At 53.5% G+C, this 15,180-nt stretch overlaps 1 protein-coding gene across 2 annotated transcripts in view; it reads right to left on the reverse strand.

Moving 5' to 3' along the window:
- Positions 1-15,180, reverse strand: part of OLFM2 (olfactomedin 2) — a 60,488-nt gene that overhangs the window by 31,725 nt on the left and 13,583 nt on the right. The window contains exon 1 of one of the 2 annotated variants that reach the window (XM_039250934.1): positions 11,412-11,579. The exons of the other annotated variant lie outside the window; for it this stretch is intronic. Within the exon in view, the coding sequence (XP_039106865.1) occupies positions 11,412-11,546 (135 nt within the window). The 5' untranslated portion in view covers positions 11,547-11,579. Of the gene's footprint in view, positions 1-11,411; positions 11,580-15,180 lie in introns of those variants that run through there. 2 annotated transcript variants of the gene reach the window in all.

A 15,180-nucleotide genomic window follows, 5' to 3' on the forward strand; every position in this document is an offset into this window, starting at 1 on the left:
ATACTCAACTGACTGAGCCACCCAGGAGTCCCTGAATTTTTTTTTTAACAGAATACTCATGCTCTTCTACAATTCCTTATGTGCATTTGTGTCTACATGTATCCATGAACATTCTCTCAGTAGGAACTGACATCTGTGTATATTCTATCAGCTGTACTCTTAGGTCTCCCTGACTAACTCATTAGCATTGCAGTCAGTCCTGAAATATTCCTGCAGAATTTATGGTTTACTAATAAACCTGGTGTCCTGCTGAGGTCACATGCCATTTGCAAGGTCTAATGGAGCCAGCCACAGCCAGCAGCTTTGGGGAATCCTGGACTCCTGGAATAGCCAGAGAATGCACTCACTATAATGAGCAAACTCCTCTTCCTTCTCACTGCACCAAGTGTCCCAGCCAGCGTCTGTCAAGATATGTTATGGTCCCAACACTACCCTGGCATCACTCACACAGAAGGCTGTACCTCCAGATCTGTCATTGTACTGAAGGCTGCATCACTCATCAGGTACTCCACTGAAGGCTGCATCAACAGACTTGTCATTGTACTGAAGGCTGCATTACCTTGTTGGACATTACACTGAAGGTTGCATCATCCAACCTGTCTTTAGGTGAGGATGGAATCATCCTTTTGGTCATAACACAGAGGGCTTTATAACTAGAAAGTAAAACTTGAGAAGCAACATTTTCCTTCTGCATTGATAACTCCTCTGTGTCGGGTGAGAAGGGGCAGGCAGAGGTGAGGTTGAGAAGTAATCTGAAGGGAACTGGTGGGTCTATAGCAGTGAAGGAACCGCGGACCCTGAAGCTATGCATTGGGGAAGGAATAGCTACAGAGGAGCAAATAGTACATCAAGAGCTGGAACTCAGGGCACCTGGGTGGGTCAGTCGGTTAAGCATCTGACTTTGGCTCAGTTCATGGTCTCATGGTTTGTGGGTTCGAGGCCTGTGTCAGGCTCTGTGCTGACAGCTCAGAGCCTGCAGCCTGCTTTGAATTGTGTGTGTGTGTCTCTCTCCCCATCCCCCCTTTCTCTTTCTCTCAAAAATAAACATTAGAAAATGAAAACTAAAAAGAGCTGGAACTCTTCTGATCCACCCATGATGAAGGGGCTGGGGAAATTCAGAGTGTGTAGCTGCAGGGGTCCCTGACTAGTTCCTCCTGGAAGCTATAGATATTGTCACTGCTCGCTGTTCCTACCAGGGAGGCCTACAAGACATATCTTGCCATGCCCCTGGGGACAGATGTCTAAGCTGCACATGCGGACCTTCATAGCACAGCACACGAGCCATGCTATGGCAGGTCCTGTCATGGGCCACATCCCCTGTTGTGCTCCACACGCCCTGCTGCACCCGACACGCTCAGGCGTGCCACGCTCGGACAGTCCCAGGTGAGAGGCACGCTCTGACCTGCTCCAACATGTCCCATGGGCTCAGCCGTAACCGGTGGCCATCAGATTCTCCTTACACAAAGGGGCATGGCTGCTATGAAGACCTGCCCTGTCACGTTCGAACATCCTATGACACACCCCGACGTGTGGGGCAGAGTATCCAACAGACACACACATGCCCCAGCGGGCCCCAGGTCTCCAGCCCCTGCACCCGAGTCTACACACCCGTGGCCACCTTGCCCTTCCAGATGGATTGATGGGGCAGCAGGGAGAAGGCTGTTATAAATTAAACATTGAGATACCGGCTGAGCACCAGGATCTGCCATCTACTCATTGGCTGGTTCTCTCCCAGGAGGCTGCGGGACCACAGGGTGGGGGAGAGGGCAGGGGAAGTGGCTCATTTAATTAATTTGTTCTAATTGAGATACCTTGGTAAATATCCCTTTATTGAAGGACACGATCCCATCATTTCCTGGGAATTTTCCGTCTCTATTTGTCTCCAGCCCCAGAGTATTGCAGAAATGACAAGAAAAGAAAGAGCAATCCAAAGGGCTGCCTGAACCCTAGTCATGCTTCTGACAATGACAGCCGCATCGAGGAACGGGCGGGGAGGCTCAGAGAGAGACACAGAGATCCAGGCAGAGTGGCGGTCAGAGAGACAGGGAGACACGGGCAGGGAGAGATGAGAAGACTGAAATACAGGGCAGGGGGTAGGGCAACAGGCAAAAGGGAGATCGAGCAACACTTGCGGGGTCGGGCTGTGGGCTCTGAAATGCAGAAAGATGGAGAAACTTCACGACAGGGAGACCAGAAGTGGGGACAGATGGACCACGGCTGGGCAGACAGACCTCCCTCTGCCTTTTCCTGCCGCGCCTGGTCTCCCCAGCTCCTGGGCAAAGGACCCGCTGCAGCAGGAGCAACAATCAAGCCTGATTCCTCTTTGGCCCTTGCTACCCTCCCCTTCTCTCTCCCTCCCCAATCACCCCTGCAATCATCTCCCTTGTTCAAAATGAGCCTCTGCAGCTGCAGCCCAGACAGCTGTTCCATCCTGGAGCCAGCGCCGGGGCCTGATGGCTGGGTCCTAGAGGGAGGCCCTCCTAGGTGGCAGCAGGGGAGTCGGAATAGGGGTGGAGGAAAGGGGCTCACCTGGAGCTTGAGCACCAACCCACAGCTCACCCTGGGCCCCCGTTAAAGCCTGGCTCCAGTCCCCAGCACCTCCAGGGGTCCAGACACCCCAGCCCCCTCTAGGGGGGTTTGTGCTGGTCTGGTTCATCCTGTTCACCGAATCCTGCCAACACCCAACACAAGTTCAGGTTCTGCCCTGTGTCAAGAGTCTCAGGTCTGAGAATTCTGGTCTCTTTTCCACCCCCGTCAGAGTTCTGGACTGTGATACAGCAATACGGGGATACAGAAGCAGGATTCCAGAGAGAGACAGAGAGATGGAGGCAGACAGAGAGATACGGGCCTAGAGATGGGGATGGAAGAGATATAGAGACAGAGACATCAAGAGACAGAGATGACAGAATCAGAGACTAAAGAGACACACAGAGACAAAGACAGAGACACATAGAGAGGCCTTAGAGATGGACAGAAACAGAGAAAGAGAGAAGACAGAGTATGACAAAGAGAGGCGGACAACGAGACACAGGCAGACAGAGGTAATCATCAACATCCAGCCAACAAACATTCACTGAATGTCAACCATGTGTTGTAAACACACAGTTAAGACAGAGAGAGGGAAATGCGGTTAATAAGACAAAGATACAAGAAAGAGAATGCAAAGACAGAGACTCAAAAGACAGAGTTTAAAAACAGTGAGGCATCAGGGCTCCTGAGGGGCTCAGTGGGTTAAGCGTCCGACTCTTGGTTTCAGCTCAGGTCATGATCTCATGGCTCATGAGTTCGAGCCCCACATCGGGTTCCATGCTGACAGTGTGGAGCATTCCCGGGATTCTCTCCCTCTCTCTCTGCCTCTCCCTGGCTCACTCTCTCTCCCTCTTTCTCTCTCTCTCTCAAAATAAATAAATAAACTAAAAATAAATCAAAAAAATAAAAGCGGTGAAGCATCAAGGCTGAGACGGAGAGAAACAAGACTGGGAAGCAGGCTGTCCCCATAGGTGACAGCCTTTTTGCTCCCACACACAGACAGACCCAACCCCACAGCAAACTCGCTCAAAGCGCCCGGGCCTCCCCCAGGTGGCTGCTTTCTTCCTCGCCCAGCTTTGTGGCTGCTCCCCACTGGTGCTTCACAAAGGCGTCAGCCACCCAGAGTCAGAGGGGAGAAGGATGCTGGGGGTGTGAAAGACACCACGAGGCAGAAGCCAGAGCTTCCCTGTGGAAGAGGAAGACCCGGTTCAGCCACACTCAAGTGGCCCCTGGGTCTAGACCACCCTCCCTTAGTGGCTGTCCATGGTGCTGACGGATAGCCAAAGGCTGCGCCTCAAACCATTTCTTACGTTGGCCTCAAACTTGGGATAGACTGGGTCTAGGGTGGTGGTCAGGAACACCCAATGGGCTAAGGCTGCTACCTCCTACCTCACCAGCTCCTCAGACACACCACCTGCGATCCTATCTACCCCAACACCTTCACACACCCTGCTCTCTTGGCCTCTCTCCCTCCCCCTTATCAGCTTTGTCTCTGCCCAACTCCTACTCCATCCTTCATGTCTCAGGGCAAATGTCAACTCTTCAAGGAAGCCTTCCCTGACCACCCCTTCCCAATTACATGCCTTCATGGCTCCATAAATTCTCCTTCATGACCCATAACAAACTGTGATTACACAGCCATTTGCACAAATTCACATTCACTATGTCTCCCAATGAAGATTTTTTTTTAAATTTTTGTAAGGTTTTTATTTATTTTTGAGAGACAGAGAGCTAGCGTGAGCAGGGGAGGGTCAGAGAGAGAGGGAGACACAGAATCCGAAACATGCTCCAGGCTCTGAGCTGACAGCACAGAGCCCAACGCGGGGCTCGAACCCACAAACTGTGAGATCATGACCTGAGCCAAAGTTGGGTGCTCAACCGACTGAGCCACCCAGGTGCCCCCAATGAAGCTTTAAGAAGGAAGAGACACTCTCCCTTGCTCACTGCTCTACTCCCAGCCCCCAGCACAGACTTGGCATAGAGAGGGGCTCGATGATTGCTGGTTGGAAATGACTGTGCTCTCTGGTGGCAAGACTGCCCCATATCTTTATGTGGGAAGTTGGCAAAGTGCACATTCGTTGGACATCCATCCAAACAGAGAAGGATTGAGAAACAAGGACACATGAAAAGAAGCTTTAAGAAGAAACAGATGCTTCTGATTCACTGGAAAAGACTCAGGCATCACAGAAATACTCATCCAAGTTCGGAGGTGTCATCAGGAGGAAGAAGGGATGGTGGTCTCGTGAGGGCAGAAAGAACTGAGACCATACAGGAAGTACCTACTGCCCTAAATGAGAAGATCCCAGTGATAGACAAAAGGGACAAACTGCTTGCATGGCACTTCTATTTTGTTGGTAGCAAACAATTACCAAGATGATTTCAGATAATTATGAGTGCTGGGTAGAAAATAGAACAGGTCCAAATAGCAGTGTGGGGACATTTTAGCTGGGGTGGTCAAAGGAGGTCTCTCTGAGGAGGTGACATTTGAGCTGGGACCTATGTGGTGAGAAGGAGCAGGCTAGAGGAGGTTCCCGGAGAATGGCCCAGCAAATGCAAAGTTCCAGAGGCAGGGACAGAAAGAGGGATGGAGGAGCAGCCCGAGATCTGACTCGGGAAGGTAGGGTCTTGTAATAGTAGCAATAATAATGACAATAACTAACCTCTATTAGCACCTTCCATACGTCAGGTACACTGCTGAGCACAACATGATATGGAACATTCCATCATTATCCCCATTTTGTGGATGAAGAAACCGAGGCTTAATGAGTTGGACCAAGGTAAGGGGTTTAGATTTGGTTCAAGTGAGGTGGGCAAAAGTTCAGAGGAGGCAAATTTCACACGCACAGTCTAGAAGGATTTTCTAATGATTATAGGTCTCTTAAAAAATGAAAGAGGCAACTTCATATTCCTTTTCTGCTCTAACCTCCTCCAAATCTCCCTTCCTTTGACACTCAGAATGAAGTACAGGCGCCTCAGGCCAAATCCCTTTGTGACAGGGACTCTCCTGGCCACACAGGCCACTTCCAAACTCCTCCCCACCTGGCATGTACGCCTCCAGGAGCTCTGAACTGCTTGGTCTCTCTCTGCTCACCAGGATGCCCCTCACCTCCAAGACTTTGTTCACGCTGCTCCTTCTTGTTCTGTCTTCACCTGGCCAATTCCTTCTCAACTGTAAGACTCAGTTTGACTACCACCGCCTCCAGGATAGCTCCACTGGGCACCCTGGCTGGTTTCAGTGCCCTCCTCTGCAACCCCCACGTCACTCCAGAAATATCCTTATCACCACACACACCATGTTGTGTCATAAGTACTGCTGAGGAGGCTGCAAACTGGTTGAAGCCAGAGATGTTTATTCACCTCTCCATCCCATAGTCTGGGACCCTTCCCAGCACAAAGTAGGAGCTCAATAAATGTTCCCTCACACTTTGAAGTCCACAGTTTAGGAGCAGGTAAATATGGTAGGTGGGAGTCAAATCTACACTGTGCCTACTTTTCTCCACCCCGTGGCCCCTACCCTGGTCCAGCCCCCAACATCACTCACCTGGACCAGTGCAGTGGCCTCCTCTCGGGTCTTCTGGCTCCTGCCTTCATCCTCCATAGTCTGCCCTCTTCCCAGGGGCCAGAGGGGAACTGAACACCTGAGCCAAGGCCTGTCCCTCTTCTGCTCAGAACTCCCCCTGGACCCCATTTATTGAATATCTGCTGTTGTTAGACCCTATGCAAGGCACTAGGGCTATAACAGTTAACAAAAATTAAAAATTTTTTAACGTTTATTCATTTTTGGGAGAGAGAGAGAGAGGAGGGGCAGAAAGAGAGAGGGAGACAGAATCTGAAGCAGGCTCCAGGCTCCAAACTGTCAGCACAGGAGGCGGGGCTCGAACTCACGAACCATTAGATCATGACCTGAGCCAAAATCAGACGCTGAACTGACTGAGCCACCCAGGCACCCCAACAGTTAACAAAAATTTAAAAAATTTAAATTAAAAAAAATCCCTGCCCTTGTGGACCTGACATTATGGGGGCGGGGGGAGAGTTGGACAAGATTGAAAAAGTCAACTACGCAGAGTATATTAGAAAGTATATTAGAGAAAGTTAAAAGTACAACAGGGAAGAGAAAAGCATGAGGAGTTACAAGTGAAATCTAAAATCCCTACAAGGCTCCCTGCCCTCACCACCCCATACTGCCTCCACCCCTCACCTCACCTTCCTGCCCTCACCTTCCTGCCCTCATCTCCTCTTGCTCCCCCACCCCCACCCCGCTTCACTCACTCTGCTTCAGCCACTGGTTTCCTCAGTTTCTCCAACGTTTCAGGCATATTCCCACCTCAGGGCCTTTGCACTTGCTCTTCTTTCTACTTGTAACCCTTCCTTTAGATATGAGCCCTCTCTCACTTTCTTCAGATCTTTGCTCAAATGCCACCTCCTCAGGGAGGTTACTGAATCTACAATAATCCCCTATCACACTCCACTCCCCTATGCTGCTCTATGATTCTTCATAGTACGTGTATCACCATCTACAATATAGATTTATCTATATATTGATTTATTTCTCCCTGTCCCTGCTCTAGAACGTCATTTCCCTGAGGACAAGGGTATCTGTCTGTTTTGTTCATTGTTATTTCCCAGGCACCTAGAATAGTGCCTAGCACATAATATATGCTCAGTAAGTATTTGTTAAAATAAGTGGGTGAATGAACCAATGGAGATATCCTCTAAGAATTGTTGTTACTTAGGATAAGAGGAGAGAAGGATCAGCAGACTGGGGTGCTATTTAGGGCTATTCACAAATACCTACTCTCTGTTCTGGTCACGGTGGGACCACCCTTCTCACCCTCTTTGAAGTTAAGCATGTGACTTGTGTTGACCAATGAAATGTGAGCAAAAGTAACATTCCAGAGCAGAGCTGTAAGACTTGATGGGGGTTCGCTGTGCCTTTTTCTGTTTCAATGATCATGTCACCACAGAGCCTCTGTCATCCCAGGTCCCTGAATGACTACTATGGACAAAATTCTCCAGCCAACGATGGATACATAGTGCCAGGGAGAAATGCCCCTACGCCTTATTAAACCACTGAGAACTGAGGCTGCTTGCTCCTACAGTGTAACTTGACCTCTCTTGACTGATACAGAGTATCTGGGGCCTTTTCCCCCAGGAAATTGTCAAGAAAAGACATTGATTCTTTGGTTCTTTGCAGGAAGTCCTCAAAGAGCCTTTTGTGGATAGCTGCTTAGACCCTCCCCATTCCTCCCATGAGGAAAAGGGTTGTCCCCAAACAGAATATCTCTTCTTCATCTCCCCTTCCTTTTTCCAGCCGCTAAAGAGGGGTGAGCGGATGGGCAAGGACATAACATGTAAGATGCAGGTAATTCTCTTCAGGTGCTGTAATGACAGCAGCTGCTGGCAAGGGGCTGACAGCTCTGAGTCTGGTTCTGGATTTATGACGCCCAGGTGAGAAGCCATTCCGCTGAAGGCTCCCATCCTACAGGGATGGTTTATGGCTGAGAGTTGGCCAAAGGAATACTGGTGGCAGCTTCCTCTCTGTTTCCTTCCAGAGATGGCCTGTGACAGCGCTCTTAGAATCTCTTAAGAATTCTTGAGAAGAATGCTAAGTTGCTCCTCCAGATCGAATCGGGAAGGGAAAGCCCGAGACGAGAATGGCCAGAGGGTCTGGGCTCACCCCTACCTCACCACTGAGCTCCTTTATTAAGTCAAACACCAGCATCCAATCTTCTGCCTCATGACTGGGGATTCTTGCTACCTGGGTTCCTGAACCCCTCAGATAAGCCACGTTGGGGGTCTACACTTTTCTACAACCCCTTCACATGGAGCACCTCAAATGTTCTGCTCAATCCTTAGGAGGGTGGATTTTTGATCTAGACAACTGACACATATTTATTCCGTGCCTCCTATGTGCTTGGCTACAATGGCAAACAAAGCAAGTCCTCCTTACTGAACACCTACTAGGCACCCAGATGCTTGTGTCTATATGAAGGTAGAACCCATGAATCCTAATGAACACGTGATTGCTGGTTCAGTCACTTGACAAATACTTATTGTAGGCCTACTATGCATCAGGCCTTAGAGCTCACTAATGAGCAAAATACAAAGGTTGTCTGTGGTCCTCATGGATCCTGGGGTCTAATGGGGACTCTAAAACTCTCCTTGACTAATGAGGATATTGAAGATTAGAGAGATTAAATAATTTCCCCCAAGGGCATACTGCTAGTAAAGCGCAAGGCCAGAATTCAAACCAGGTATGCTTGACTTAGAGTCCTATCACTCACTGATTATCTACTGTGTCAGCCACTGAGCTGGGGCTTTTAGGCATAAACATGCTTGACACAGAGGAGGCAATCAATAGTTTTGCTGAATAAACAAAATGGATGGAAGGATGGATATACAGAGGACAGATGAAGAGATGGCTGGATGATGGATCACGGACGGATAGAGATGAGTGGATACATGGATAGAGAGATGGATGGATGGATGGATGGATGGATGGATGGATGGATGGATGGAGAAACAGATGGAAGGATGGATGGGTGGAGAGCTACACTCTATATCTCACAACAGTTCTGTAAGGAAGGAATTATTATTCTCATTTTTATATGGGAAACCGCAGCTGTGAGTGGTGAAGTCACTGGCGCCCGGAGTCAAAGCAAGTCATTGACCAAGAAGGGTGAGAGTGGATTGCAACCTTGGTCTACCAGACTCCCAGGATGCTTTCCAGAGCATTCTCGTGTGACAGCGTCCTCCCTGGTCTTACCCCAAGTCCCGTGGCATCCAGTGGCAAGGCTTAGTTAGACTGGGGGATGGGGGGTGGATCATGGATGGAAGAAATACTAGCTTTCGGCAGGTGATTTCACGGAAGCATGGATTGTGGTCCTATGAGCTACAGATGGGCCAGAATGGAGAGCAGGTCTGTTTGGGTACACGCACACATGCGCACACACACAGTTACAGAAAACACACGGTTCACACAGGAATCCACCCACATGCATACAAGGCAGGCACACACACCATTCATACATACACACTTGCACATATATGCACACACTTCTATAGATATACACATCCACACTTACATGCACACACACATGTACATATTAGCACAGACACATGCAACATACAAAATTGCAACTCAGAGACATACTCTTCTACACTTATGTACACATTCCCCACATACCATATGCTGCACATATGACATGCACACATTTATACTAAAGACGAACATTCTCTGAGGCTGGGGGAGGGGAATCTGGCTTCTGATTTCAATGAGACACCATCTCTCTCCCCCCTCAGAAGGCAGGAGCAAGAAGCTGTCACAGACTCACGTGTACAAACCCATATGTGCACATGCAATCACGGAACACACACCGACCCACAGTCAGGGACACAGAACTGCAGATAACACACTGAGACACATCCACACCCAAACACACTCACTCAGGAACACACTCACACTCCTTCTAGGACACGCCTTCACACACAGGAAGATGCACATGGATCTTCACGCTGGCAAACCTCATAAACTCTCTCCCTCAATTCGCACACAGCGCCATCCACACACCAAAACTCATGCCTGGACAGACGCCCCAGGATATACTCGCGTAATATCCCTCGATGTGAGAGACACTCAGAAAGACACTGTTTCACACACTGGCTTCACTTCTGAAAATTTGGACTGAAAGTCCTCACCTGTGCCAAACCCAATGCCATCCCCCCCAGGGGTTGAGCAAAGCCTGGGCACAGTGATGGCACCCCCCTCCCCACTTGCCTTCAACCCCCGGGGAGCAAAGTCTTCTTTTCTTTTCAGCAAGGGGAAAGAAAGAAGTGGTGTGGTGGCCACGGAGGCTGAACAGAGGAGCTGGTGAAGTTAAGGAAACACTGAGGAGAGGGAGCTCCATGCATCCCACTTCTACCTACAGGGAGGAGTCCCGCAAACACACTGAAGACGGGAAGAGATGGGAGGGGGGCCCAAATCTGGAGGAGACTGAGGGAAGTTTGCAGGGGAGGCTGACCCCTCTCCCTGCTGCCCAGGTCACCAGGAACACCATGAGTGACCCCGAAGGAGTCCCCCTGCCACCCACCCCTCGCCCGTGGCCAGGGAAGCTGGAGGCGACAGAGGAGGAAGGATAATCCTGTGCTTCTGGGGGTCCCTGTCAGCCTTCACCCCTGCTCCCCAAGTCTGAGACCCGTCTGCCTCCCAGAGAGTGCAGTTCTGGGAATAAATATTCAGCACATGGTGAAGCAGGTAACCAGAAAGGAGATGCGGGGGCCGAAGGGAGGGGGGCGTGGGGGAGAGAAAAAGACAGAAAAAAAGAGATACAAAGTCAGAGACAGCGCAACAGAGATAGACACAGACACGGAGAGACAGAGAGAAGCAAACCAGAGGGAAAAGAATAGACAGAGAGAGACAGAGGGAAAAAGACAGAGAGGGAGACGGGACGACTCAGAGATACACAGACGGGCAGAGATCCTGAAGGTGGAGACACCCCGAGCCCCCGCGGCTCCCGCATTCGGAGGCAAGGTCCGCCCGGGACCCCCGGAATCTCCGCTCCCGCTCCCCCCCCCTCGGCCGGCCCCGGCTCAGTTCCGCAGCCCTCACCGCCTCCGCCGGGGCCGAGCGAGCCTAGTGCACTGTCGGCGCTCGGACACCGCTCGCGGATCCTGGGAAGCAGTAATAATAATGCCAAGAACGACCAGCGCGGAGACGCCCGGGGGTCCCGGGGCTCCTCCGCGTCCAGCCCCTCAGCCCCCGGGAGGGCGCCCCTCGGCCGGGCGCGCAGGGGAGCCGGGGGACGGGGGCCCCCGGGGGCTGCGGCGGCGGCGGTGCGGGCACCACGCCCCCCGGGAGCGCCCCCCGCGAGGCGGCCACTCACGATTTTCTCGGAGGCGCCCGCGCGGGACACGGTGCCGTTGAGCCCCACGAGCGAGGGCAGCGTCTGCGACATCCAGTTGGTGACCATGGCCATGGTGCTCAGCACCGCCCCGATCTTGAGCAGCGGCACCGACATCGCGCCCCCGCCTCATGCCCCGCGGCCGCCCGCCGCGCGTCCCTTCTCCGGCCCGCCGCCTGGCGCTCCGTCCCTCGCCACCCAGCCGCCCCGGGGGCGCGAGCGCGAGCCGGGGGCCGGGGCCGGGGCCGGCCGGGGGGCTCGCGGACGCGGGCTGCGGCTCCGCGCGCCTGGCGGGCTCCGCTTATAAAGCGCCGGCTCGGCCCCCCCACCCCCTCCCGCGCCTCCGCGCCGGGCACTTCCAGCCGCCGTGACGTCACGGCTCCTGCCCGGAGCCCGGCGGGGGCGGGGGGCGCCCAGACTGCGCCCCCCCCCGGGCCGTGCCGCCGCCCCGCCGGGACCGCCCCCTCCCCGCCCGCCCCGCGGCGGACAGGGCCCCCCGCGGCGGCGTTCCCCTCCGGCCCCACCCCCACCGCCGCGGCATTCCCAGCCCCGCCCCCCAGCGGGTTCCCCCCGCCCCCCCGGCGCCCCCCGGACGCACTCCCGGGCCGCCCTCCGCGCCCAGCCCCTTCCCGAGCCCTCGGCCCTCAGCCCCCAAACCCCGCGCTCGCCGCCGCGAGCCGACCCCGGAGACGGGCAGGGGGCCGGGGTCACAAGTCCCCACCCTCCGCGCAGGACGCCGACCCCAGCTCGCTGGGACCCGCGAGCGCAGGCGTCGGGGCCGTGGGGGCGAGGCCAGTGCGCGCCCGTGAACCGGGCGCCCAGGGTCTCCTCTGTCGAGGGGAAGGGGCTTCCCCAGTACCACGCTGGGGCCCCTTCGGGGCTTTCGGGACCAGGGAAGCCCGGAGTGACGGGTCCGGAGCCAGTAGGCGCGACTGCTTGGATGGAGGTGCGGCGGTGGCGGCGGGGGGCGGGGGGCGCGGTCGCCCGGCGGCGGGAGGATTCCCACCGCACCCAGGGGCGGCATCGCAGCCCGGGGCGGCTGAGACGGAGGAGCCAGCCTTGGGCACGCAAGTCCCCGGCGGGTCCCCGCTCGCAACTTGAACTTGGGTGGGGGCGGGGAACTGACACTTCGCACCTGCCTCCCAGCCCCAGGGCTCCGGGGTCCGCCCCTCTGCGGAGGGGGGTGCGGAGCCGCCCCCACCCGCCCGCGCACCAGCCGGCCGCGGGGGTGGCGAGGCGGCGGCGAGGAGCGCCCGGCGGGGTTTAATTTCCTCTGTTTTCCCTGCACTCACGCCCCCTCCCGGCGTCCCCGCGTCACCTCGCGCCGCCGCCCCGGCCGCCGCCGCCGCCGCCGTCGCCCGCAGCCCGCGGCCGCCGCCGTCTGGAGGCGGCGATGACTCAGGCCTTTCCCGGCCGTGGCCGCTCGCCGAGGGCTCGCCCAGGGAGACGCGCTGAACAAAGGGGCAGGGGTGTTGAGCTGCCCTTTTTTCTGAGCTTAACACGGGGAGGCAGGTGCTGACGCTCTGTGACCTCCAGCAAAGAGCTCTCCGCCTCAGTTTCCTCACCTGCAACCTGGGTGGTGGTGAGGACCCATGTACCTAATATGTGTAAAGGGCTAGGGTGTCCTGAGAATCAAGTGAGAGATTTATTGAACATCTACTATGTGCCAGGCACTGTGAACAAAAGATAAAAATGCCCGCCTTTGTGGAGCTGCTGAATGTTACATGGGGTGAGACAGACAAGAGATAGGAGAGGGGAAAGTAAAATAAGAAGGCTATGGGGAGGAAGGGGCATCCAGACTAAGTAGGAGAGTTAACTTTAGTCAGGAGGGTTGGGGAGTGACATTTGGGCAGAGACCTGAAGAAGGTGAGGGAGGGAGCCTTTGGGCTATCTGAGGGAAGAGGTCCGGACAAGAACAGCATGTGCAAAGGCCCTGGGGCAGGAACACAAGTATTCAAGGAACAGGCCAGTGTGGTGGGAACAGAGTGAGCTGCAGGAAAGTGGGGGTGGGAGGGGGAAGATGTGCTGGTAAAGTACTTTGCAGAGTGTCTGGGACATGGTGTTTCATAAGTAGAAGGTGCCATTGTTATTATTTGCGACTGGTGATGAGCTCTAAAAAATGAGATGTGTCCTTGCCTCCTTGTACTACAGCTTACGTTTACAAGTGCTGAACACTTTGCAAATGTGCTGGCTGAGCACCAGCTGCAGCCTCCCATGAAAAGTACGGCAACATCGCTATTTGCAGGTGAGGAAACTGGACTCAGAGAAGAGAGGGGACCAGGTGGAGGTGACCCAGCAGGGAAATGGAGGCCCAGGATTTTAACCCAGTCTGTCTGATTTCAGACTCCAAAACCACTGGGCTCCAAGGTCTCCCAGCTTAGAGGATTTGGAACCCACTGATGCTCGCTCTCTCGCCATGGGTACTGTAGGAAACTGCCCTCGCGGCTTCCTGTCAGGCTTCTCCAAGGAGTGGTCTACACTCACATCTGCATCTGCGGCCTCCACTTCCTCACTTCCAACCTCCTGAATGTTTCCAAACTCCTTTCACTGAAGGCAGCAGTGGCCTTCTGATTTGCCAGTCCCACAGCGTCACACGAGCCCTCAGTCTCACAGGTTAGTCTTCATGGATCATTCCCTCTTTCCTGAAAGTAATTTCTCTTTTGATTCCGGAGACACCTTATCATTTCCTAGTTCTGCCCCCACCTCTCTGGCTGCATCATCACTGTCTCCTTCCTTCTCCCTAAATGTCTACATTTCACAGGGTTGTCCTGAGTCTCCACTCCTCTCATTCTTTTTTTTTTTTTAGTATTTTTTATTTATTTCTAGGAGAAAGAGATACAGCGTGAGCAGGGGAGGGTCAGAGAGAGAGGGAGACACAGACTCTGAAATAGGCTCCAGGCTCTGACCTGGCAGTCAGCACAGAGCCCGACGCAGGGCTCAAACCCACGAACCGCGAGATCATGACTTAAGCGAAAGTCGGACGCTTAACCGACTAAGCCACCCAGGCGCCCCTCCACTCCTCTCATTCTTTATACTGTGCCTGGACCATCATACCCACTCGCAAAATTTTGGTTCTATCTGGCATGCCCCCACCTCAGGACCTTTGTACTTGCTGTGCACTGCTTGCTGTCTACTTTACCCAGAACATCATTACCACAGATACACATATAGCTGCCTCTTTACTTCATTTATATCTCTGCTGTATTATTCTGTAGGTCAGAGCCATGCCCTACCTTTCTCTGGAAGACTACATTCCCCGGGTTCCCTTGCACACTGGCTTCCTGTTAGGCTCATCCAATGGGAGGCACTGAAAGGGGACTGGAGGGTAGGGAGGAAGGGAGAGGCCAGGGTATTTCTCCCCACTCTTTCTGCTTGGGGTTGTGGTGTGTTCCAACAGTGGCTACACCCCCTCCATGGTCTGACTCCCACACAAAAGCCCCTCCGGCACCACAACACCCATTTATCAGGTCCGTCCAACAGCTTTGTACTGTGTTTTATTGCTGGATTTCTTGATCATCCCATCAGTTTGACTTTTCAACTCTTCCATCATACACTTAACCAATTCCCTGTATTAAATTTCCTCTTTTTGAAACACCTAGAGTAGTCTGTTTTCCTAACTGAACTCTGAGTGACACGGCCACTCTGAAAAGACCTTCCCCGGCCACCTCATTGACAATACGAGCCCACACCACTCTCTTTCCCTTACTCGGCTCTATTTTCTTGAACAACATTGATCATGATGGGACATCAC

The sequence above is a fragment of the Hyaena hyaena genome, unplaced genomic scaffold, assembly GCF_003009895.1.
Source record: "Hyaena hyaena isolate Hyena2069 unplaced genomic scaffold, ASM300989v1 scaffold_392, whole genome shotgun sequence".
In the NCBI taxonomy this organism is placed as follows: Eukaryota; Metazoa; Chordata; class Mammalia; order Carnivora; family Hyaenidae; genus Hyaena; species Hyaena hyaena.